Here is a 23,500-nt window from a genome sequence, read left to right on the forward strand (position 1 = left end):
TTATTTGTATGAAAAAAAATGGACTTTTATTCAGTATACGTTACAAAACCCTTAAATACATTGAATTGGTGCATTGTCTTGAAAACACAAAGAAATGTTATATTTTTCCACTGAAATTCAGTTTAAAAATACAAAGATGCCACTCACGTGTATCAGCACTAACTTTGCCATTTGTTTCAAAACTATATTAAACATATCACCACAATGTAGGAATTAATAAAAGGGCATAAGGGTATTAAAAACGTCATCAATTTCATAAATGACAACAATTGAGTTCCCCCCTTCTAGTTCTCAGTTGCAATTGATGCTGTACTGTGGCTAAGATCAAGTTTAGAAATATGGAATAAAACAAAAACACACTTTTGCATACAGAAAACGTTCGGCCGCACGTACCTGGATGCAGAGTTAACCTTCTGCTGGTTCTGCCGGTCCGACCGCGTTTATTTTAATCCACAGTGAAATGTCCTAATCCCAGCCACATGCCAGCAGCGTGTACACTGGACGCATTAGATGCACAACAGCCACAGTGGGGGGAGGGTGGGCGTGCCCCCCCAGCCCCCTTTCCCTGCGGCATCACCACCACCTAAAATAATGTCATGTCATAGAAACGGTAGATCTGGGAGAAATTTTTTTTTTTTTTTAAGTACAAGTCGTCCTACTCCCCCATTCAAGGGAGCCCGGGTGGGGTGAGTTGGTGGTTCTGGCATGAGAACGGCATAAAAGAAATCCCTCAATTGCACCACGGACGCCTCCCCCTTTCATTCGCCCTCTTCAAACCTGCCATCACATTAGCATGACAAAGAACAAGAACAAAACAAAGGGCAGCTTTTGGAAACAAGCCACTGAGAACTCGAGTGGGGTAACTCCATTTTTCTCATTTTGCAGGAGAGTGATTTCAAGTTTTAAGGCTGCAATATTTATATTTTGGCAATTTCTGTCAATTGTTACTTCTTCTGGATACTTGTTTTTACTGAAATTGTGGCATATTGGACATTCATTCAGATCATATTGCTTGCAATTCTATCCAAAAACTGAGGTCAGTAAACAACAGAAACAAAGGGAATAGTGGTCGAAGTCCCAAAAGCCAACAAATCTCTCAGTCTGTGAGGCCAACCGATTCGCATCCTTTCCCGAACCCTAGCGAGGACCAAAAGGAGGTCCGGCCTCTACACGATGTTCCTCTCCAACACGGGCTCCCGGTCGGCGATGCGGCGGAAGCCGAGTCGGCTCAGGTCTACCGTGCTGAAGCCGCCGTCCAGGATGAGCTCGGCGACGGCGCGGCCCACGGCGGGCGAGTGCTGCAGGCCGTGGCCGCTGAAGCCCGTGGCGAAGTACATGTTGCTGACCAGCGGGTGCGTGCCCACGATGCCGTTCTGGTCCAGCGTGTTGTAGTCGTAGTAGCCCGCCCAGGCGCTCGTCACCTGGCCGCAAACCACAGCCAAACGATAAAACACTCTTAGCAGTAATTTGACCATTAGCCATCCTGTGGCTGCTTTTAAGTGGCTGCTTTTAAGGACTTTAAATTAGTGCAGTGACGTTTTTGGTGTGCTCCACGTCACGCTAAATTTAATACCTTCAGTTTTTCGAAAGCGGGAACACGGTGCGCCAGTTCGGGCCAAATTTTTTCCTGGAAAAACTGGTGGTCCACATCCAGATTGGCCACATCCGGCTCCTCTCCCTGGCACAACACAAAGACACACTTCAATTTCTGGGTCTTTGAGGCTTTTTGGTGCACACTGCTATGATGGACAAATCCGCCTAATTTCTTGTTGACATGTGAAACTGGTGCATGGGGAGCTAACCGAAGGAATTCGCCCAAATGGCTAGTTCCAACCAAAATGGCCGACTTCCTGTGCACTTTTGGGCATCGGTCCTTGAGACTTTTTCGTGAGTCCTGTCACAAGCGACATGTCCATCCAATTTGGTGTTTAATGCTGAAAGTGGTGTCGGGGGCTGTTTTTTGTTTTCTCTCTCTCTAACTTTCGCAACTACAATCATTTCTGGCCTAATAGCGAAAGGTTCCCCATCCTCGTTTAAGCAGCTTATCCAGACCTGGTCCGGCGACCTGCCCGCGATGAAGTTCCCTCCGAAGCCCTCCCTCCTGAAGTACACGCCCGATTGGTCGATAAGGAAGGGCGTGTCCAGACCGGGCCCGTCGGGACAGTGGAAGACGTAGATGAACCTGAAACACAATCACACTACGACGTTTCTGCACACAAGTAGGACAATTTCGGCATACAACTAGGACGATGACGTGTTACTGGTGAAGCAAAACGGTGTACTCGTTGACAACTACGTGCAACTAGTAATAGACTTTATTATTATTATTATTATTATTATTATTATTAGTTTTACCTTTTCCTGGGCTCGACGGGGATCGGGATTCCGGCCAGGGTGTCCTCGGGTCCGAGTCCCACTCCCAGCATGTGGGCCAGTTTGGCCGAGAAGGCCCCGGCCGCGTTCACCACCACGCCGCACTCCACGGGCTGGAACTCCAAACTGTTGGGCATCTGCACCTGAGCCCGCGGAAATAAAACCGAACGTTACACTGAACCCCTGCTAGATCGCAGTTTAGCTTTGACACTCCTGCAATATTACTCCTTTCTAGGCGATCGTTTTTCGTTGTGCGCCGTCATTGTACCACTACTTTGGTCTAAATGAAGCTTCTCAACTCAATTCAACATAGTTCCTTGACACCAAAATTCCATGAGATGGTGTTAAAGCACGACTTTTGGCTAAAAACAGTCCTCAACTCACTTCACCATAGTTCCTTGAGCCCAAGATACCACAAGCAGACGCCAAAGCATTACTTTTGTTTAAATGAAGCTCCTCATATCTCTTGAACATAGCTTCTTGGTACCAAAGCAATACTTTTAATCACATTGCTTTTATTGTTTTGGCCTGAGCAATAACACCCAAATATAAAATATGTGTGAATGTACGGAGAACGTTTAAAAGTGTTTCAATAGGTTAAAGTATTTTTGACTAAGTTTCAAAATGTGTTTAAAGGGTTCAGGTTGTGTCACTGCCAGCTCACTTGAACGGATTTGATCCTCCTCAACTCCAAACGTTCGCCGTCCTCCGTCATGACCTCGTTGGCCGAATATTTAAACCCTGACAAAGAGACACGACGTCATTCCATGACATATTCACGCGTCGTTAATGTAGTATCGTGGCGAGAGGACAACGTGTCGCCACCGGTGACTTCTCCGCAGCACTGGACGACGCCCATGGAGATGGCCTTCCTCCTCAAGGCGTTCAGCAACGTCCACGGGTCGAACCAGCCCTCGTTTTCCACACCTGCGCGGACGCCCACACCGATGAGCGTTCTTTGTGGACGTGCACAAATGAATACTAACACCCCGAACTGGTCGCCAGCCAATTTTCGGGGCACATATAGACATATACTCACCGTATGAAGCAAGTGCCACATCTTCTGTGTTCATCCAGGGAAATTTCTCTTTCAGTTGCGTCGGCGAGAGAAGTGACACTTGGGCTCCCGCAGCCCTTCAGAAACACAAACAAATGGAAGAACATTTGGGTCGTCATTGTGAATAGCGAACGTGAGAGCGAACCGCTGGGTGTGGTAGTTGTCCTCCATGATGTGCGCCGCCTTGTCACTGGCCAGCAACAAGTACCCCGCCTGGTTGAACTGCACGTCCACCGGGTCCTCGTTCAGCAAGCTCAAGTGCTCCTGATGAACGGTACCCACTTAGTCCTTTACTCATTGACTCACTCGGTTAGCCGCTGCGATGCGGACCTACGTTGATGTTCCTCAGGAAGTCGGCGGAGGCCATGGACAGGCTGATGTTTTCCAGCAGGGAGAACTGCTGGCGGATCCCCCCGGCCGACAACACCGTGGATGCCCGCGAGTACTGATGGAGGAGAAATGAAGGAATCGCCCAAATTAGCTAAATAACAGCTTTTTCCTGACGTAAAAAGTAATTTGATTTTGCTTCATCATCTAAATGAACACATCTGTGAAATGTATTATACCTTTATTCACATTTATCATTTTTGGAAACTCAAGTGTCAGGCATGTTTCACATTAGTCTTTGAAAATAAGGTAGTAGGCCATATTCTTTTTTTTTTTTGTGTAATTATAAAAAACAAAAAACACCCCCAAAAATATTTCACAACTAATTCTCATTTTATTCATTTAAAAATAATACACATTTTCCCACAATAGTCATTGAAGGTAGCAGTAAAAATGTCCTTCCAAGGAGCGCTTTAAATTGTGGGGGAATCTTCAAATCACCTGAAATATTTTCCCTTGGATTTAGGTCTGGGCTCTGGGAGGACCATTCCAAAACATTTGTCCACCGGAGAAGCCATTTATTTGTCAATTTTGATGGTTTTTTTTTGTTCTGTCCCTCAAAATGAATAATTATATCATTATTCTAATTATTATTATTATGTGTCGTTCGTTACCTGTCAGGTGCAGTATCGTCATTGTCTTATTAATTTATGATTTTAAAAAAATGTTTTGTTCACTATTAACGAATAATATTTTTACGTTTGGTTTGTATAAATGTATCACTACTTTGGCTGTCAATGTAGATATGAATAATATATAAGTAGGCTTTGGCTGTCAATGTAGATATGAATAATATATAAGTAGGCGTGTGCAATAAACCGCGCACCAGCTGTGAGCGCTAATGGGGCTGCTACTGACCGTGGTGTCCTTCTCCACCACGACGACTTTGAGCCCTGCGCGGATGCCCTCCTTCTTCTTGAGCCAGTAGGCGACGGCCCAGCCCACCACGCCGCCCCCGACGATCACGATGTCGGTCCTCTCCGGGGGCAAGTTGGGGTTAACGTGCAGGGGGCTCCAGGCGCTGCCCGGCAGGGCGTCCCTCGCCTTCTTCCTCGTGGCGGCCAGCTTGGCCTCCAGATCTCCGGGGAAAATGGCGACATTTTAGTAAAACTTAGTTTTATCTTAGAATTTCAAATCGTGAGCATGAAATTGTATCATGTTCCTGAATGTTTTGGAGGTGCTCTTAAATTCGGCGTGAGTTTAAGTTAACTAACATTCATATTTTAACGCAAAATCCACTTTTATTTTTCTTCAGTTCGTGTCAACGCGCGCCACGGAGCTTTCGGCGGTGCCCTACCTTTAAAGAAATCATTCCGCAGCGGCGTCCCGGTGCTCAGGCTTCGGCGTGACGCTACGAGTCCACACGGCCGCCTGGGGTCCGGAGCGACCCGTCTGAAGGTGAGCAGAACCCGGAGCGTCCGCACATTTGCACACAGGCTGCGCCACGTTGACATCGCTTTGCGTTAACTAGCGTACGGCTTGACGGAAAGCTTGCAAATGTTCCCCAAACATATTTTGGTTTGGCGCAGTACAAATATGGCAATTGACAGCCGCGAGAAAAACCCTGCACAACTTCACTAAGACCAAGCATGTGGGCTTTCTTCAAAATAAAAGCTCGGTTTTGCTATCGCCCCTCTCTGTTGTTGAAATACTCTCACTTATAAAAGAATAATCAAATTAAACCACCAATATCAGACACTCGACCCACGAAACACGACCTATAGTTAAAAAAAGAAATCCCCAAAAGCCACGCCCTATTAGGAAAGTAACTTACTTTGAAAAGATCGCCACGGAACAGCGCTAGTACTTCCGTAAACTTCAACGCGCGCGTAACACGAGTCGACTTTGTCATCACAATTGGCCAATCAGAGATAAGAATTGTCAAGGGCGTTAAAGTATACATAAAAAAAAACAAAAACACTTTTTTTTTTAATTTGCGAAAACATTTGCCTAAGCAACCTACCAACATTGCTTTCAAAAAATATTAATGGAATCATTGGAGGTATTTTGGGGCATTTTTTTTTTCTCGGACTTTGGGGGCCGTGGTGCCTTTCACCTGCCATATCAGCATTTGAAAATGCAACTTGGGAATGATGTTTGTGGAGAACTGTACCTGTCACCATAAAGCTCAGTCAAGGTGGAGAAAACAATCTTTCCGCCGCCGCCGCACACCTGCTTGGTAAAAAATATCATTTCACGCCCACGAGAGCGCCAAATCAGACGAGGCCAGCGATTGAGGGGGGCGGAAAAACAGCAAATGTGTGCTTTCTGGCACTTTGTCGGCATGTAAAAACATCCTCACGGACAACTTACAACAATAAAATGGCTATTTTTGGCCTTTGTACGTGTTTATGATTACAAGTTGTGATACATATTATTAATACACATGCATGTGTATGATTATTATGTCTTCAATTGCAAACAAAACTTGAATTGTACAAGACATTTTAGGAGTGTGCACGTGTTGGCCGACAGAGGGCAGCAGAAAGCTACACATCAATCGCGCAGTGCTTTCCAGTTTATTAGGTACACGTGCACAACACATGCATGTTTTGCCCCACGAGTGGGTCAAATGATTAGAAACAGCTGTCAGTTACAGATGAAGACTGTCAATAAAAATTGTGCATTTGCAGCCGTTTAAAACAAACAAACAAACAAAAACCTTACTTTATTTAAAAAAAAAAAGCAATTTAATCACAATAATGATGAATTACAGTTGTGTCACACATATCTGTCTTTAAATAATAATAATATATATTTTTCAGTTTTGATCGAATACAACTTTTGCCTTAGTTTTTGTATGATTGGCTGGGAGAAATCACATGGGTTCTATGAGGGCGTAAAAGTATTACATAGCCTTTTGTTTTTTCAACATTCAAAGACACATTCTCACCTCAAGTTCCAGGAAGATTTCGTCCTTGGAACTAGTATCGCCTAGAACACAAAAAAGGTTCCAGTCTCATGGGTTCAGACTTGACGTGTGAGGACGTCACCAACAGAAAAACGCAACATTAGCGACAAAGTCGCCAAAAGTATATAAAAAGCCTCGGTCAGGATTATTTATCGAGATTTGAATGATGGCAAACATGATCAAAACAGTGCACTTTTGTACTTGAATTTAATTGAAATCCCGTTTTGTCCTTTAGCAAAATGAAATGTGTATACTTTAAACATCGCAACTATTGTATTAAAATGATATTGCATTACATTTTACAACCAGGTAATATTTGTTCTAATTGCCGTGACTGCGGCTAAGCTTCCCTTTGTGTATCTGACATCTCTTCTAGTCTCACTCATCCACCGTCTATTATTTAGTCTGTCTCGACGTGGCACAAATGGGTTGTGTTTTCTGAGCGACATCTGCCAACTTCGATCGTAAAGCGTCGCAATATAAAGCGCTCGGCCTGCGGGGGGCCACGCGTGAAAGCCGCAGGCGGATAAATTGCGGACCTATTGTTACGGCCCCGATTTGGTAGTTTTGTAGACGGTCTATTGCTTGTTCGCTTCCAGTTGATTTTACTCTCACACTAAATATAGAACAAGGAGAATTACATCTTGTGTATTTAAAACAACCAGATATGCCGGATAGATATGTCTGTTTAGCGTAATGCTAACAAACAATACGAAAATGCAATAGATGTGCTAAGGAATAGCGTCAATAGTTGCGGTGTTATAATCCTTTAAGCGGCGGATATTTGAACACAAACGGTGGATCAACATGTAGACAACACACAGATGATGTAAAAATACTTATAGGCTTATATTCTTTGTCCTCTGTGACAAACAACTATTATTACTCATAGAAATATTGGTTTGGCGCTATCTGGTGGCATCTTGGTGCGAAGCACCCATGTTGGACTGAGGGGAGGAGCTTCATTTATTCAGGTCATAGATTTGTTTAATAGAAGAAAAATGCTTTGCTACCCTCTTTTGGTATAGACAAGTAAAAAAACAACAACAAACAAGTGCAGATGGGGAAAAAAAGGGCTGCAACAAAAAGGCAGACTGGCTGTATTTAAAAAAATAAAATAAATAAATTTAACGGCGTTTTCCCTAACCACCATATATTAAATTGAAAACAATTGTTATTTTTCAAATTAAAAATTTCAAAGACGAATTACACACTTGCATGCATTCTAATTTTCAAGGTGTGGCCCCATCTCCTATTTCAGTCAACATCCAAAGTAAAAATGAAATACAATTAGATTAACGGTAGAGAGAGAGAGAAAAAGAAGCATTGTCAGCTGTGGCAAAAGAAAAAGAAAGGAGCAGATTCACTGTATTTTCTTATTTTTTTAAACAGCTGGCATTTCCGTCTAACCACCATGTATTTAATTTTAATGTTACTTTTAAAATGTATGTATTTATGTTAAAGAAAACTCCTGCATGCGTCATGATTTGAAAGGCGTGGAAACATCTCCCATTTCAGCCAACAACCAAAAGGATAAGTAAAGTAAAACAGAAAATATCATAACATAACATTAGCTAACATTCCGTTCCAATATAAGAAGGCCTACAGGCATTTGAGCATATACAAAAGTCTTCTTGGCATCAGAGAAAAAAGCTATTAGCTGCAAAGAAAGCGAAACGGGAGCAGACTGACAGACACTGATGACTCAGAGTTCCGATGCGGACGCTTAAGCGCATTTTCTGCAGGCTTTGGCCCTGAAGCTGTCGCTGTGTTAAGCCCAAGTCATAGGGAACAAAGAAAATGCGCGTTCACTTTTTGATGAAATGGTGCCGTGTGTGGGCGGTGGCTGGCGGCATAAGGGGCCTACAAGTAAATGAAAGTCAGCAAAAAAAGAAAAGTTAAAACAGCCGGCCTTCATCCCGCCATTCGGGATGCTAAATATGGCACTCGATGTAAGAGAGCTCATTAGCATAGCAATAGCTTTGGCGGCGGGCTAAAAATTCCACTTTCGTCGTGGCCACGGCAAGCAGGGCGAATGCAAAGTTGATGTTGTTGAGCGACACAAGCACTCGCAGCCGTCAAAGCGGGCGCATTGGATTAACGGCGACATTGACATAAATGCTCAGTCACGCCCTTCCGTCGCCAGCGTGCCGAGCCGCTGGGAAAATACAGGAATAACAGCAAATGCTGACATTGCGCGCTGCTGAATTTGAGCCATTGTGGAACAAGGCAGTAAACCCAAAAAATGTTGAAAAAGTAAATTGCTGCTAATACTTGTCCACCATTTAATCGCTAATCATCACCACTACCCCCCACCCCCCACCCCTGATTCTGCCGCATTAAAATACATTGGAGTATTCTTGAGTGGCCAGTCGCCGGAGCGAGCAGATGCGCTTTTATAATGAATGCTAAACCAGGGGAACTCATTACCTTCCGCGACTGAAGAGAGAGCATGAAGGTTAGAGATAATGCTGGATTTAAAGCTTAAGCTGATAAACCCGCCGCCGACCGTATCAGAAAGGGGTCACAAGTACAGTGCACCTTCCTTTCTTTTGGCGGTGACGGTGGAATGATTGGTAGGTAGGCGGGATAGAGTATATGTCGGTAGGTAAAAGGTTGGCCGATCGGAAAGGAGGTAGGTTAGGTGACTGTTGCTTATAAGTAAGTAAAACATACAAGTTGTATGTTTGCGATGGATAGGTAAGTGTAGGTAGTTTGCTAGGTTGATTGGTAGGTCAGTTGGTGGATAGGTAGGTAAGTAAATGCTAGGTGGGGGGGATAGCTTGGTAGGTGAATTGCAAGATCGACACGTAGCTGGTGGGCAGTTCGCAGTTAGGTCGGTAGACAGGAAGGGACGGAGACACACTTGAGGACAGGCCCGACGCCGATCGGCCGAGGCCAGAGGAAGTGGGCGTGTCCAATGAGAGCAGCAAAAAAAAAACACTTTCTCATTTAAACAACTGTCAGCATCCCGGCATCCCATTCGTCTTCCTCCATCTGCCCGTCACCCTCCTCGTCCTAATGTTCATATCCGTCTCGTTATTCACGTAAAGGTCACACACACACACACACACACACGTGCCCACAGCAGAGCAGATGAGGCCCACAGCCTCAATTAGTCGGAACATCATTCCTCACACTAACACGCAAGGAAGGAGCAGCACGATGGTTTCTATCAACCACAAAACACTGCAATGCTTCAGTTTCAAGAGAACAACAGCAGCGGCGAGCACGCGCTTTTGGAGTTGTTTTATGGACTTTTCAAGGTTAGCGATACGTTTTTTACACCTTGGGACCAAATTGCCTCTCCTCCAGGAAGTGGTGCAGCACAGACATGAATAAAATAAATGAGACAGAATAATAATACATCAAAATATACATCATAATACATGAAATTATGTGATAAAAACTAGAATACAATGACAATCATAAAAAATATTTTAAAAACTTTCAATTTGGAATAATGTTAACATTTGAATTTGAGTTCCAAATGAATAAAACATGTAAGTTAAAATGTGATTGAAATGAAAGCTACCATTTGAAAATAGGAATTTAGAATAAAAATTGTGAATTCAAATGAAATATAATATCTGTTATTCAATGAATAAATGTTGCCTACAAAGTCTAACGTATTTTACAAATACAAATGTATTATGAATGCAACGAATAGAAAGAATAAATAAGAAAGAATCAATATTAAAGGGCATCCATCGGGGGGGGGCATCCAAACGGGTGAGAGTGGGCATGGATGATGATTGGTTTTCTGAGGTGCGGGGGTCATAAAATACATCGCCGTGCCCCGAGCATCGCCGGAGCTTTGCACGCCACTGCTGTCTTGCGTTTGATAAGTTAAATGTGGCACAGGCGGATGTTTTTGTGATATATTTGATAAAAGTAGAGAGGCTGAGCGCGAGCGCATTTGAAGTGCGGCGGGCTGCCGCCGCCGCCGCCGCACACTCCATCATTTCTCATTATTAAATGCAGCGTGCAGGATCAATAGCAGAGCAAAGTTTGCAACCGCTGTTTTGTTTTGCTTCCCATTGAAGCAGATGAACTTGATGTGAAATCGATGCAGGAACCGTGGGGGCGTTTCGTTGGCTGTCTATGATCACACAAAGCTTCACTCCGCACGCCGCCTTTTGCCCAAAGTAAGCCTGACAAACACTGTTCAAAAGTTATTCAAAGGAATATCATGCAGTTATGAAGTTAGTTCTTTGCTGCAAGCATTTTTCAATTTTATATTAATAGGATGGGGGGCCAGGGGGGCACATGGGACATTAATTTAGAGAAGAACATTAAGGGAACAATGCGACAGCGTTGAGCGCATGCAACATTAAACTGGACTGCAGTGAATACTGAACACATTTTGTTGGCCATTTCATTAGGTACACCTTCACAATCTAGTTGAATCAAGTTGAATTCCATCTAATTTCGTGTTACTTGGCGAATCATCAAACTTTGCTGTCAAGCTCCGCCCACATTCTATGGTGAAAACTCAACTCTCACAAGCACACGTTGCTCATATGTCTCGCGTGCGAGGTTCAAATGTGGTAGCAACCAGACAAAATCTCTCAAGAGGAGTTGATTTTTTTTCATGAAGAAATGACCAAAATGGCCGCGTCGAAGCGAAATAGCTGACTTCCTGTGTATTTTCAGACATGGCTTCCTAAGACCTTTTTGTAGGTCTATTCATGATTCATGATATACTTAGGTCTATGCATGATAGACTTGCCTACCAAATTTCAGCTAGGGAATTTTCCCAAAACATCCTTGTTTTACAGTCATCAAACTTTCATCAAAATTCTTCACAATTTTCATGTTGCCTAGTAAACGAGGATCCAACGTAGTAGCCATCGGACTAAATGTCTAGCTAGTGGGGGCTTTCTGGCATGTGCGACACGTGCGACAAACTATTTGCTGCCTGAAGTGGTTTTCTGTAGCATAAAGGCCTTTCAATGGGGAATTGGCGCCCCCTTGTGGAGGCGCCCTGTGTAAGATTATTAGCAGAGCTTCACGGCGGTGAGGCATCGTTACAGTCCAAGTGCGTACTTCAAGGGAACGGGAATCACAAGACTGTCCTTAAATCATAGGCCAAATAAATGTATGAATTATTAATCGACATTGATCCGCCAATAAACCATGAGTGTCCCAAGTAATGTTATTTAAATCCCCAGCACGTTAGCACGTTAGCATGTTGGCATGCGGCAAACTTTGCAAGCGACTTTGTACCGTCTGGTGATGGATCTTTTGCAGTGTTGCCATGAAATGTCAAAGTGGTCTGAAAAAAGTAAAAAAAAAATAAAATGGAAAAAAAAGAAATGTGAAAACTCCTGGCTGGGCTCCCTTGACGTTTAATAAAAAGAAAAGCGTCGGAAAGGTCAGCTCAGTTAGGCGATGCGGCGATAAGGGATGATGTGACACTTTAATGCTTTTTTTTTTTTTTTTTTCGGTTTCTCAATAAACAGCGCATTTGCAAAAAAAAAAAAATCCCATTTGATGCTCCGTTTAACCGCCCGCCACTGAAACAGAAGCCAATCTTTCCACATGTTGACATTTGCAAGAGACATGAGGTGCATGACTTAAAGATGACTGAAAACTGAAAGAGACACCGTCTTCGAGTCTCGTAACACCTGAGGCTGTTGTAGCGCTCAAAGCTGGTCTCGGTCTCGAGACTGCTATATTGTGCAGCAAACCAAACCAGCAGACTTCCTGTACGATTCCTTACATGGATTCTTGAATTTTTTTGGTGTGTCCTGTTCTGATAGATCGGTGCAACCAATTGTGCGTGGATCGGGGCAACTCTTGTCTGATTTTTTTGTTTGTTTGTTTTGTTTTAACTTTCCCCCAAATCCTGGAAATTCCTTGGCTCACCGCCTCGGTTGAAGTCTGGGTTTCCTGTGTTTCTGGCAGAAGACGGCGGCGTATCTAATCTAATTTCCGCCGTTTCTCCCCAGCTCGGATACGTTGGGGCTCAGGTTTCTTGCCATCCGTCATCTGGGGTGGGATAATCAGATTAGGGGCCAGACCAGGGAGATGAAAGGAGGAGAAAAAGAAGGAGGAGAACCACCACACACCTCCTCAGTCCTAATCAGATTACCAGAGTTTGGTTGAGACTAGGGATGCAAAGGGCTGGACATTTTCCAGTAAAGTTCAGGAAAGTTAGTTCAATAATTTCCTCTTGAGTCAATAAAGTGTATACTTGACATAACGTAGTTGGTTAGTTAGTTTAGTTTAGTTTCCTGAATTTTCTTTGGCATCAGTGGAGTATCTTCCTACCCCTAACCTTACATACCTTACCTTCACTTAGTTAGTTAGGTAGTAAGTCACTCCTGTCACTTAATGGGTCAGTCAGTCACTTTTGTCAGTCCTCAGCTAGCCGTCAGTTAGTCCTCAGTTATTCAGTTAGTCGGTTCGTCAGTTAATCGAGTTAGTTGGCAACCGGTCAACTTCGTCAGTTTGTTGACAGTTCATAGTCAGTCAGAAGTTCACCAATTAGTCGTCTGTTCGTCGACAGTCGACGGTAGTCGACAGTTGGTCATCGGCTAGTTGCCAGTCATCAATTACTGTCCTCATCAGGTTATTGTCTGTTCGTCTGTTCGTTAGTATTCAGCATTTTCTTCCATATTACAAAGGACCTTCCTAACCCAGTTAGGTAAGGGCATTGGCAAGTCAGTTAGTTGGCTTGTTCATTCCATAATTTCCTTTAAGATCAATAATGCATGCACCTAACATAAACGAGTTAGTACGTCAAGTAGTTGGAAACAATTGAAAACCTTGAAAAATGCAGTTTTTATTCCCCGACTTCTCAGACTTGATTTCAACTAGGGCAACAGCGACAATAAAATGTAGCCTGCAATACGTGATTTTCTTTTGAAATGTGTCCACCAGATGGGACTACTTTTCACTCATTCAAAGCATGCAGCAACCGTTCACAGCCTTCTACTGTTTTCTGCCAGCACACCTTGCTACTGAAATAATGACAATGTGTTTGTGTGCGCGTGTGCGTGCGTGTCCTACGATATCCAACGTCCTTAGTCTTTTCCCCACAACGTTAACACACCGTACTACGTATTAGTTCTCATCAGATAGCGTCCCTTATTGGTTGTGCATCACACTTTATTTTTATTTATTTTTTTCACGTTCTTTTTCCAATATATGGCAACTTATGGGCCACCCTGAATGAGACAAGCAGCCGTTGGCCATAATGCAACAATTGTCATCCAGCACACGCACGGCTGTCATTTCTTATTCATTGCATTTCTCTTGTGTGTTCTTTTCGATAGGAGCCTTGTTATCGCTGAGTGCGATGCGCACACACTCGCATGGTGACTTCCCGCTTCGCGCACGCGTGTATGACAAACACCAGCCGCCTAATGAAAAGGTGCAGATGGCGTGATGTTGCTTTGATGGCCTTCAGTGCAAACTCCTGCCTGTTTGCTTTTTAATAGGCCCCGAGCAGAAGGACACAATCGATGCATTCGAAGCTAATAGTCTAATTGCATTCTATCGGCGCTCGTGCGTTGTGCTTCGGGCAGGAAAAAAAAAAAGGAGGGATGAGGGAAGAGTAGCGCAAGAAGGAGCGAAAGAGGAAGCCAAAGAGAGAGACCTGTCTCGCGTGGCTTCTGTTAGCTCGCGTTTATTTACATCCCGATTGGATCGGCTGTCAGATCTCGTGCAGAGAGTCCCGTGGATGGCGACGATTACCGACGGGCGCCTGGGACCGCCTGGAAACTGGCTGTGAGTGTGGTCATTGGAACTTCGTTAGATTGAATTTTACTTTGTTGAATTGTTTCTCAATTGTATTTGATCATTTACACGTTGCAGTTTAACATTCCGCCGTGTGGCGTCTTGTTAAGCACACCTCTCTGACAGTTCGTGAGTGCGTTAACCAGTGAGTCCGTCCATCAGTTTCTTTGGGATAAATACAGTAAATACAGTACTTGACCTCACTAAACCTAACCTAACCTAACCTAACCTAGTCAGTTAGTAAGTGAATGAGTATGTCCGTTAGTTCTTGAGTCTCCGAAGCCAGGGGACGAGATGTTGCCATGGCAATAAAGGAACCCGACTGGGTCAGAGCGCAAGCTTTGGATGTCAACTCTTTCCACACGAGCGGCTTCAACCCGCGGCTGTTGAGAGTGCAGGACGCAGATAAGACCCTCCCCTCACCCCCACTCCGTATCCCCCACCCTGAGGAAAAGACTGAGAAGACACACTCGCACACACACTTTGATATCCAAGATGAGCTTCCTTTGAGAAGCTTTAAAGAAGCTTTGTGCTTTAAACTTGCTATATTTTTTTAAAATTCAGTACAGCACATTCCCTGAAAATCCCGTCCCACTCCGCCGCCGTTCCATGGAAGCCACGCTGCTTCGGTCGGAGATAAACTTTTAGAGGCGCTCAGGAGATGCCTGCGTCATTAAAAGCGGCTCAAGCAGCAACGTCGTGTTGATGAAATGGCTGCGAGTCGTCTACCGGAAGAGATCTTGTTTAAATGTCCGCCACAATCAATCGCCTTTTACGGCAGAAGAATTAGCTTCAGGACTATTTTTAGAATCAATCATGTTTTTGTTTTTTTTTTTCCCTTCTTCAAGCTGCACACACACACCGGCTGGTATGAGGATGCAAATAGCTCCCATGAGGCAGGCGACCTCATGCAAAGCTGCTTGTATGTGCCATACACTCATTGATACACCAGCTTACCGTAATTGACTATTGATTATCATGCACGCGATTCACCGCTAACAGCCACCAAGATCGCAGCCTTCACAAATTACTTTTTCTGACATGATTCATTTTACCCCCCCCCCCCCCCCCCCCCCCCGCTTCTCTACATGTTTTACCCCCCACCCCCGCCCCCGCCATCTGATGGTGTCCCTCATTGATTTCGCCATGTACGAGTGAGCGTTTCTCATTATGATGCACCGACAGGTCATTCCGAATGACTGTCGGCATCACGGCGCGTCAACGCTGATGGATTCAGGTCGCATCCACAGCGGGGACGAGGACGCTGCTTGATGTTTCTTTTTGAGTCACATCCGCAGGGCAGGAAAAGTGAAAGCTGAAATGTGGCGGTCCCTTGAGCCCGCTGAAATCGCTACGTTGGTTATTACTAAATCAACTTTCGAGGAGTCCACAAGAAAACACTTCTTGCAATCTATTTTAGTCCGGCTTCAAGGCAGATCATTCTACTGGGACGGCCCTCACAAAAGTGACCAAAGATCTTTTTCTAGCTATGTGACATGAACACTTCATCAAAAGTGTTATTACTTGACCTCAGCGCTTGTGATACCGTCAATCATAATATAGTCCAAGACCACTTTGAAATGTGTATCGGTAGTAAAGGCTTTGCACTTTCCTGGTTTACAACTTATCTCTCAGAAAGGACACATCGTGTAATTCGTGGCAATGTGACCTTTGAGTGTTGTTAATGTCACCTGGGGAGTCCCGCAGGGATCGATGCTCAGCCCTTTATTGTTCACTATCTACCGTACCGTTTAGTACCTTCAAGTTCTTCCAAGTCTTTTATATGGCACAGCAGACTTGCTCCAAAGACGACAACTCATCCAGACCACTAACTCCCCCCCCCCATCGAGGAGAGACCTCGGGGGCGCCAACTAGGGGCGTTGCACACGGCGTCATTCAAGCAAGGACCATTGCAGTATATTACTGCAGCTTACTGAGGAGCTGAGACTGTCTCGGTATATCTGTACGTCTGTATTATACTGCCCTCAGGTGGCCGGGGTGTGCACACGTGAAAGAGCAATACAATGTCCATTGAATTGAAGCAGAAAATGTGGCAGAAACTTTCACTTCTTTACACCCTCATTAATGATGCCATTACTGTAGGTTTGTATAAAGTGTCATATTATGGAGTGCTATTTTGTTACAAAACTCCAAATTACACATTTGTTTTTTTGGGGGGTGCGGCTGGAACAGACTACCAGCATTTCAATTCACGTCCTTGAGGAAATATCATTTGAGCGTTTTGAGTCATGAGCGTGGTTTTTGAACCAATTAAACTCGTATCTCAAGGCGCCACTGTTCTCGATAGACGTGGAATTGGAGATAGTGAAATTTGTGGGTTTTGGCATAGAAAGTGGGCGGAGCTTGAAGCCTAAGTTTGTCGATTCCCCGCAAAAGGCGAAGCTCTCCAAACTCTGCTCCAAAGTTTTGATCTTGAAGTGTTTGACGAAGAGATGTTCCTAACCTGCAGTCCTCCCACACAAACACTCTCATCCTCTGGTCTGTCCAGCCTGCAGACTGTAAACACGGCAGGCAATAGCGAACTCATCGCTGCATGCCAGGCAGACAGTGAACGCAGCGCCAAAATAAATCACTAACAACAAATGAGTGAGAGGATGACATTTCGTGTTGAGTGATGATCGGCATTTGACAGAGTGGGAGCAAGAACACTTTCTTTTCAGTGATGGCTGAGGGAGAGCAAATCAGGGCCTTTTCAAACTTTTACAGATTGTTTTTTTTTTTTTTTTTTTATGTCAAGACAAGCATTTTGGAGATTTTTATGGGAGATTAAACAGGCTACAAGAACCTTATTGATAAACATCACAAGATGGTTAGGTTAAGACACAAGGATGTCTGACCCAACATGGCCAAAGCAGTTCAAAAGGATTATTGTTCGATGCAATGACTATTGAAACAAACAAAAAAAGGACCAATGATTTTAATTACAGTTACACTGCCCCCAGGTGGACAAGGAGCACACACCGGAGGGAGCGGCACAAAGTCCATTGAAATCATCATCATCATCATCATCATCATCAGAAAGCTTTTTCTTCACCATTTTCTGTCATGGTGTAAATTAAAATGTTATGGATCCAAAGTACTAACGGTATCAGTATCGGTATCGGTATTGGTGAGGACTCAAGAGTGAATACTCATAAAGTGGTCCAATCATTTCCTTCTTCCTGCCAACAAGTGGCTGCGACGTGGACGACAGGCGCACTTTGAGGGGGTAGAGGAGGGGACTGCGTCTCTCTCTCTCTCTCTCTTTCTCTCTCCACCTCTCTGCGTCTCTCCTGCGATCCTCATCCGAAGTCGTCCGTGATCGAGCGCGGAGGTCCGGTGGAGTTCGCGGACGTGTTCGCGACTCGCTTCCAAGTGACAGGGGAGCATGATGATGATGATGATGATGAGGAGGATGAGGATGAGGAGGAGGTGGCGAGGCGCGTGAGCGATGCCGCGTTAAAAGACGTCCTCGTGTGGATATAAATCTGTTCCTGCATGAAGGTCCCATATGCAACATCAACAAGGTCGGTGCTCCCCCCACCCACCCCACCTCCTCCTCATCCTCATCCATCTCCTTCTTGTCGCTATGATTCTGTTTAATTTACTCTCATGATGACACGGGCCATTAAAAAATTGCGCATAAACAAAGTGACACACACGCACGCGGGCGCCCGTCACACGCACGGTGCAACTTTGACAAATAAAAATGGGCATTTTTATGATTTCTGTTGTTTCACATCCCCCCCCCCAATAACTGCAGCAGCTGTCAGTGTGTGTGTTTGCATAATTCCACAGTGAGCCCAGTATCGTGTCATTATTATTTGTCGAACTAGCCCTTTACACCAGAGGGATGGATGGAGGCTGCAGAAACAATGTAGATACTGCGGTAACATGCAGCAGCATTTCACTACTCTGTGTGTGCATATATATGTGTGTGTGTGTGTGTGTGTGTGCGCGCACGCCATAAGTGCATTAATATGATTATGCTATGGGGAAACGGTCAGTTGTGTTCAATGGCTCATGTACCATTTACATTGGCCGTTTAGTCCAAATTTGGATCCGATGTGGATTCAACCAATTTTGGCACTGAAGCTGCTTTCAAGATAGAAGAGAAATAAATCTTGTAATTTAACTGTAATCAATTAGATCAAGAATTGAGTTTTTGCTTTGGAAAAAAAAAAAAAAAAAAGTTTCAAGTCCCAATTGATTCCTGGCACCTTTGTAGTATTGTATACTAACAGCTAACAGTAGAAGCAATTCTAACAAGAGTTCCAAGAACTTTTTGAAAAATCACATTCACTGACTTTTTCTCCCCAGGAACTACAAGTGTCAAGTTGTAAAAGTTCTTGGAACTAACAAAGACAATTTACATCTCTGATCTGATTCTGTTTATAACAGTCATATTTCTACCAAATGTTCCAGGAACTTTTACATCTTTCTCCTGATTCTTTGACATTTTTATTTCACAGAACTATAGAAATGCGAAGAGCTACAAGTCCCTGGAACTATGGTATGGTATCCCAACGATGAAACGCCACAGTCCGACTCAAGTTCCAGGGACCTTTAGTTCTTGACATTTGCACTTTCTGAAAATAACCGGGAAAGAATCGAAGCATTTGCACCAAATGTTCAAGGACTGTTCAGCCCTTGACACTCGTAGTTTTCTGGCGAAAAAAATGGGTCCATGAACCAGAAAAAGTAAAAGTTATTAGAACTGAAGAATAACATCCTGATTAGAACCCTTTAGTTCCCGGAACTAACCCTAACCCTAAAGCTAACCAATGCCAGTTTCCGCCAAATGTTCCAGGAAGATTTAGTTCTTGGTGCTATTCAAGAGTGCTACAATAAAAGGTTTAATTTACTGGTAACACAAGCATCAAGAATGACAGGTTCCTGGAACTTAAGGGGAAAATGATGTTATTGGTTTCCAATCAGATTCCAATCAGGGGTCAATTCATTGAGTTCTTCTGGGAACAATGCACCGGGATTTATTGCCAAATATCTGTTTATGTAGACACAGATCCTGTTTCAAAGACAGGAGGCTGCACAAAAAAAACAGTGGCACTTTTGTTGCCTTTTAAGGGGACTGCAATGCACAGCACTCGCTTGTTTTCTTGACTTTGTTGCTCACTTTATTGCCCTCGCAGACATTTCCTTCTTAGGACACTTTGCCACCGGGGTGGGCAACACCAACAACAACAGAAGGGAGAAGAAAAAAAAACAAAACGTGCTCGAAGCGTCTTTGCTTTTGTAGCGGCGGTCGCCAGGCAACCGCAGCTGCTGTCAATCAATTAGCAAGCTTAATGTGTTTACGTCTGGACGAACTCGGCCCGCCTGTCAATCAGCGCGCTGCCCGACGGCCTCCAGCAGCTAACCCTAATGTCATTACTAGCGCCGCTAATTGGAATTAGTTTGGCAGTTCAATTGTTGACATAGAACAAAAAGGATTAAGAGATAGCACTCAGCTTTGATGGGGATGGTTTCTTACAGCAATTTTCTGCATAATTAGCAAGCCAGATTGTTACAATCCAACATGTGTTTTCTTATTCTGATATTTTTAAAGTTCGCTCACCTCCTGTTCTGTACAATGTGACTTTTAAAAAAAATGACCTAACCTTTTTTCTCTTCCCCCACTGTTTCCTGGTTGGACTTTCTACAGCTAACCCAATAGCTGCATTTCTAGCTAAGGTTCCTGAAACTTGTACTTCTTTCATTTGATTCTTGGACCCCTTTTTTCTCTTTTAGGCTGTTTCCACTGAAAGTTTCAGGGACTTTGACAATAAACACATCCACCTAAAGTTCTACGAAACTTTTGAGTTATTTTATCTGAATCTTGGAGCCGTTTGTTTCCAGGAGCTCCAAGTATGAAAAGTTAAAATTTCCTGAAGCTTTTGAGTTCTTTTGATCCTTGGACCCTGATTTTTGGTGGAAATGCTGAAAATGTGGTTATTGTTCAACATGCGGCTAACCAAGAGTCGCATTTCTACCTAAAGATCCAGGAACCTTTAGCACTTGATTCATGTAGTGCTTTGAAATAAACAGGTCGAAGAATTACAAAAGCTACATTTCCACCTAAAGTTCCAGGAACCTTTAGTTCTTGGTGCTGTTTCATGGATCTAAAAGGTTCCAACCAGATCCCTTTTGTTTGAACCCTTCAAATTCTGGAAACACAACTGTCAAGAAGTTAAGGTTCCTGGAACTTTAGGTGGAAGTGCAGTTATTGGCTATCTGTTTGGTTACAATTGAGGCATTTCCACCTAAAGTTCCAGGAATGTTGAGTTATTGTCACTGTTTTTCGTGGAACTAAAAGGATCGAACCAGACCTCTTTTGTTCTGACCCTTTTATTTCCCAGAACTACTAAGTGTCAAGAACTAACGTTTCCTAGAACTTTAGATGGAAATGGGGCTCTTGGTTCGCTGCAGGTTAAGGTTCGTCACAACAGTCACCAGGCAACCGCGAATGCCATCAAATAACATTTTTCATTTGGCCTTAGGACGACTCCCTCCGGCCCGGCAGCATCTCTTAGCATCCGTTAGCGGGTCTTAGCGTCTGTAAGCGGGTGTTGGCGAGGGGGCGGGGCCATGTCCCAGCTGTACTACCGCCGCTCGGACAGCTCGTCGTACCGCGACCGCATCCCGCTCAGGATCGTGCGGGCCGAGTCGGAGCTGTCGGCGCTGGAGAAGGCCTACCTGGGAGCCGTGGAGAAGGGAGACTATGCCAGCGTCAAGCAGGCCCTGCAGGTGAGGCACTGCGAACTAGCGTTTACCGCAAGGGTCTTCTTCATAACATTTTTGGGGACCGTTATTACTGTCTCAGCTACCCTGAACCTCTCCGGTCATGTATCTTTTAAAAAAATCAGCGTGGTCCTTACCCAGTAAGCTGTCGGTTGCTTTCCAGGAGGCCGAGATCTACTTCAAGATCAACATCAACTGCATCGACCCGCTGGGCCGCACGGCGCTGCTCATCGCCATCGAGAACGAGAACCTGGAGATCATCGAGCTGCTGCTGAGCTTCGGCGTGTACGTGGGCGACGCCCTGCTGCACGCCATCCGCAAGGAGGTGGTGGGCGCCGTCGAGCTGCTGCTCAACCACAAGAAGCCCAGCGGCGGCATGCAGGTGGGCGCCAATCCCATCCGCGGACGTCATGAAATAGAACGGAAAGAATTGAACAGTATCGGGATTTCCTGCTTGAATTCAATGGATTGCGCGAGGTGCCAGACGCAGAAGCGTTTCTAGAACCCGTGGGGGCCCCCTCGAAACATAAAAAGCAACTTTTTTTTTTTTTTGAATCAAACTAACTTTTTGGGGTGAAAGAAGAGATTCTACTCCTTTTAGGTAGCTTCACTGCTTACATTCACACAACGCAATATTCTGTGGGTCTCGAGAGATCAGTCAAAATGCTCTAAAATGGTTGGGAATACGGGTTATCCTGCTTTGAAAACAGCAGGCAGTGAAGGAGGTAACCACGTGCTTTAAAAAAAACAAAAAAAATACATCCCTCGCGTGTTCCTTATCTGCCGCACGTGTGCCGCTCACACGTTTTCCGTCTCTCAATCCCTCCTTCGTCAGCAGAGGCCCACCCCGACATTTCAGCTCTAAATGTTCTTTTTGAAGCTTTGTGGTCCTGAATGGAAGCAAAAAAAGAAAAAACAGAAAAGCTGAACATGAATGCAGAGACAAAAGAGAGCGCGCTCCGCTTTGAGGCGGCCAGACATTTGCCGTGTGATCTCCCCGCTAGAACATTTCCTCTGGACACTAAACACGCGTGTGCGCCAGTAAAATAGATCAATGCGGTCCTGGCCCGCCGCATTGATGAGAGTCAACGTCTGTCTGCGCAACCGTCTGCCACTTCTGTGGTCTTTGCTTTATTAGGAAGATTTCATACCATTTTTTTTTTTTTTGGTACTGGCTTCATAACAAGCAGGCTGGAAATGAGCACTTAAAAACAGCCTGTAAAAATGGAACAGAGTTCGAGAGAGCAGTTTCGGTTCTTACCCTGACACGGCACAATAACAGCTGGCGGTTGGGGGAAACAGCTGTTGAGAATTTCTGTGACGTTTGCTGCCGCAGCCACCTTGTGCCGGATGCAGTTAAAAACTGCATAGGATTGCAGAGAGTTTTGAAAAGTTGTGAGCATGTCGTCGCATTCCGAATAAGTCGGGTTCTTGCCTTGACAATAAGAGCTTCTGGTTTTGAGGAAGATCTCTTGGCAATTTTGGGGACGTTTGCAACGGCACAACGCTTCCTTTGCTAGCTTGTCCCGGATGCGGTTAAAAATCAACTGCGTCAAAAAGAGACTCCCGAGAGTTTAGACGGAATCGGTTTTCAAAGTGACAAAGCAGTTTTTTTCCCCCTCCTTGGACTTTGTAAGCACTGACCAATGAATGCCCTCCACGAATTCTGCCCGGCAACAAGTGGCTGCAAAGACTTTTGAGATGAATCACCAGTGTTTCTTTGGTGTCTGTTTGACGTACGATTGAATCATACCGCGCTTTTCCTGCTTATCCGCCTGTTAAGTGGTTGGTAGCAGAGCAATTTTTCCGTTTTAAAAGCGCTGCCGGCCGTCATAAATTTCATCATAAGGGAAAAATTTCCGCACTAATTTGGGTCAAACATTATTTTCATTCAATGGTGCGATGCTTGGGTTATGGGCAAAGCCTTTTTTTATTTTACATTTATTATAAGTGGCAGGGGGAAAGAGAAGAAAGAGACTCAGGCCTTTTTTGCTCAGGATACTAAGAGATAAAAGGGAAATGTTTGAATAAATAGAAACAAAGATTTCCCATGAAATATATCCCACCACTAATAATAATACATTCGTATTGTTTTCACCCTAAGTGTAAATATTTTCTTTGTAAAATAAGATTTTTATCCTCTTATTATGTAAACATTTTCTATAATATTTAATTAAACAGTTTAAGAAAAATCTTGGATGAATATGAAAGTCATATTTCACAAAAAAAGTATAATATATATAATAAATCATTATTAATCCCACCCTGATGAAATATTTAAAAATCAA

The 23,500-nt window shown here is 44.1% G+C and overlaps 2 protein-coding genes across 4 annotated transcripts in view; one reads left to right on the plus strand and one right to left on the minus strand.

The window, feature by feature from the left end:
- Positions 1 to 22,794, minus strand: foxred1 (FAD-dependent oxidoreductase domain containing 1). Its single transcript, XM_061702836.1, has 14 exons — positions 22,474 to 22,794; positions 21,350 to 22,102; positions 5,931 to 6,751; positions 5,115 to 5,209; positions 4,676 to 4,896; positions 3,765 to 3,875; positions 3,576 to 3,694; positions 3,413 to 3,507; positions 3,199 to 3,300; positions 3,038 to 3,114; positions 2,356 to 2,516; positions 2,053 to 2,182; positions 1,574 to 1,678; positions 1 to 1,421 (listed from the first exon to the last, which is right to left on the minus strand). The coding sequence occupies exons 3-14, from the start codon at positions 6,101 to 6,103 to the stop codon at positions 1,167 to 1,169; spliced, it is 1,644 nt and encodes a 547-aa protein (XP_061558820.1). The 5' UTR covers positions 6,104 to 6,751; positions 21,350 to 22,102; positions 22,474 to 22,794; the 3' UTR covers positions 1 to 1,166.
- LOC133416142 (short transient receptor potential channel 4-like) overlaps positions 17,574 to 23,500 on the plus strand; it is a 16,719-nt gene continuing 10,792 nt past the window's right edge. Inside the window, exons 1-4 of one of the 3 annotated variants that reach the window (XM_061702835.1) lie at positions 17,574 to 18,001; positions 20,137 to 20,165; positions 20,972 to 21,218; positions 21,376 to 21,594. In XM_061702835.1, the coding sequence (XP_061558819.1) occupies positions 21,060 to 21,218; positions 21,376 to 21,594 (378 nt within the window). In that variant the 5' untranslated portion in view covers positions 17,574 to 18,001; positions 20,137 to 20,165; positions 20,972 to 21,059. Of the gene's footprint in view, positions 18,002 to 18,033; positions 20,907 to 20,971; positions 21,219 to 21,375; positions 21,595 to 23,500 lie in introns of those variants that run through there. The other 2 variants (XM_061702833.1, XM_061702834.1) reach the window with 2 other exon arrangements.

This window comes from Phycodurus eques, chromosome 17 (genome assembly GCF_024500275.1).
Source record: "Phycodurus eques isolate BA_2022a chromosome 17, UOR_Pequ_1.1, whole genome shotgun sequence".
Classification (NCBI taxonomy): domain Eukaryota; kingdom Metazoa; phylum Chordata; class Actinopteri; order Syngnathiformes; family Syngnathidae; genus Phycodurus; species Phycodurus eques.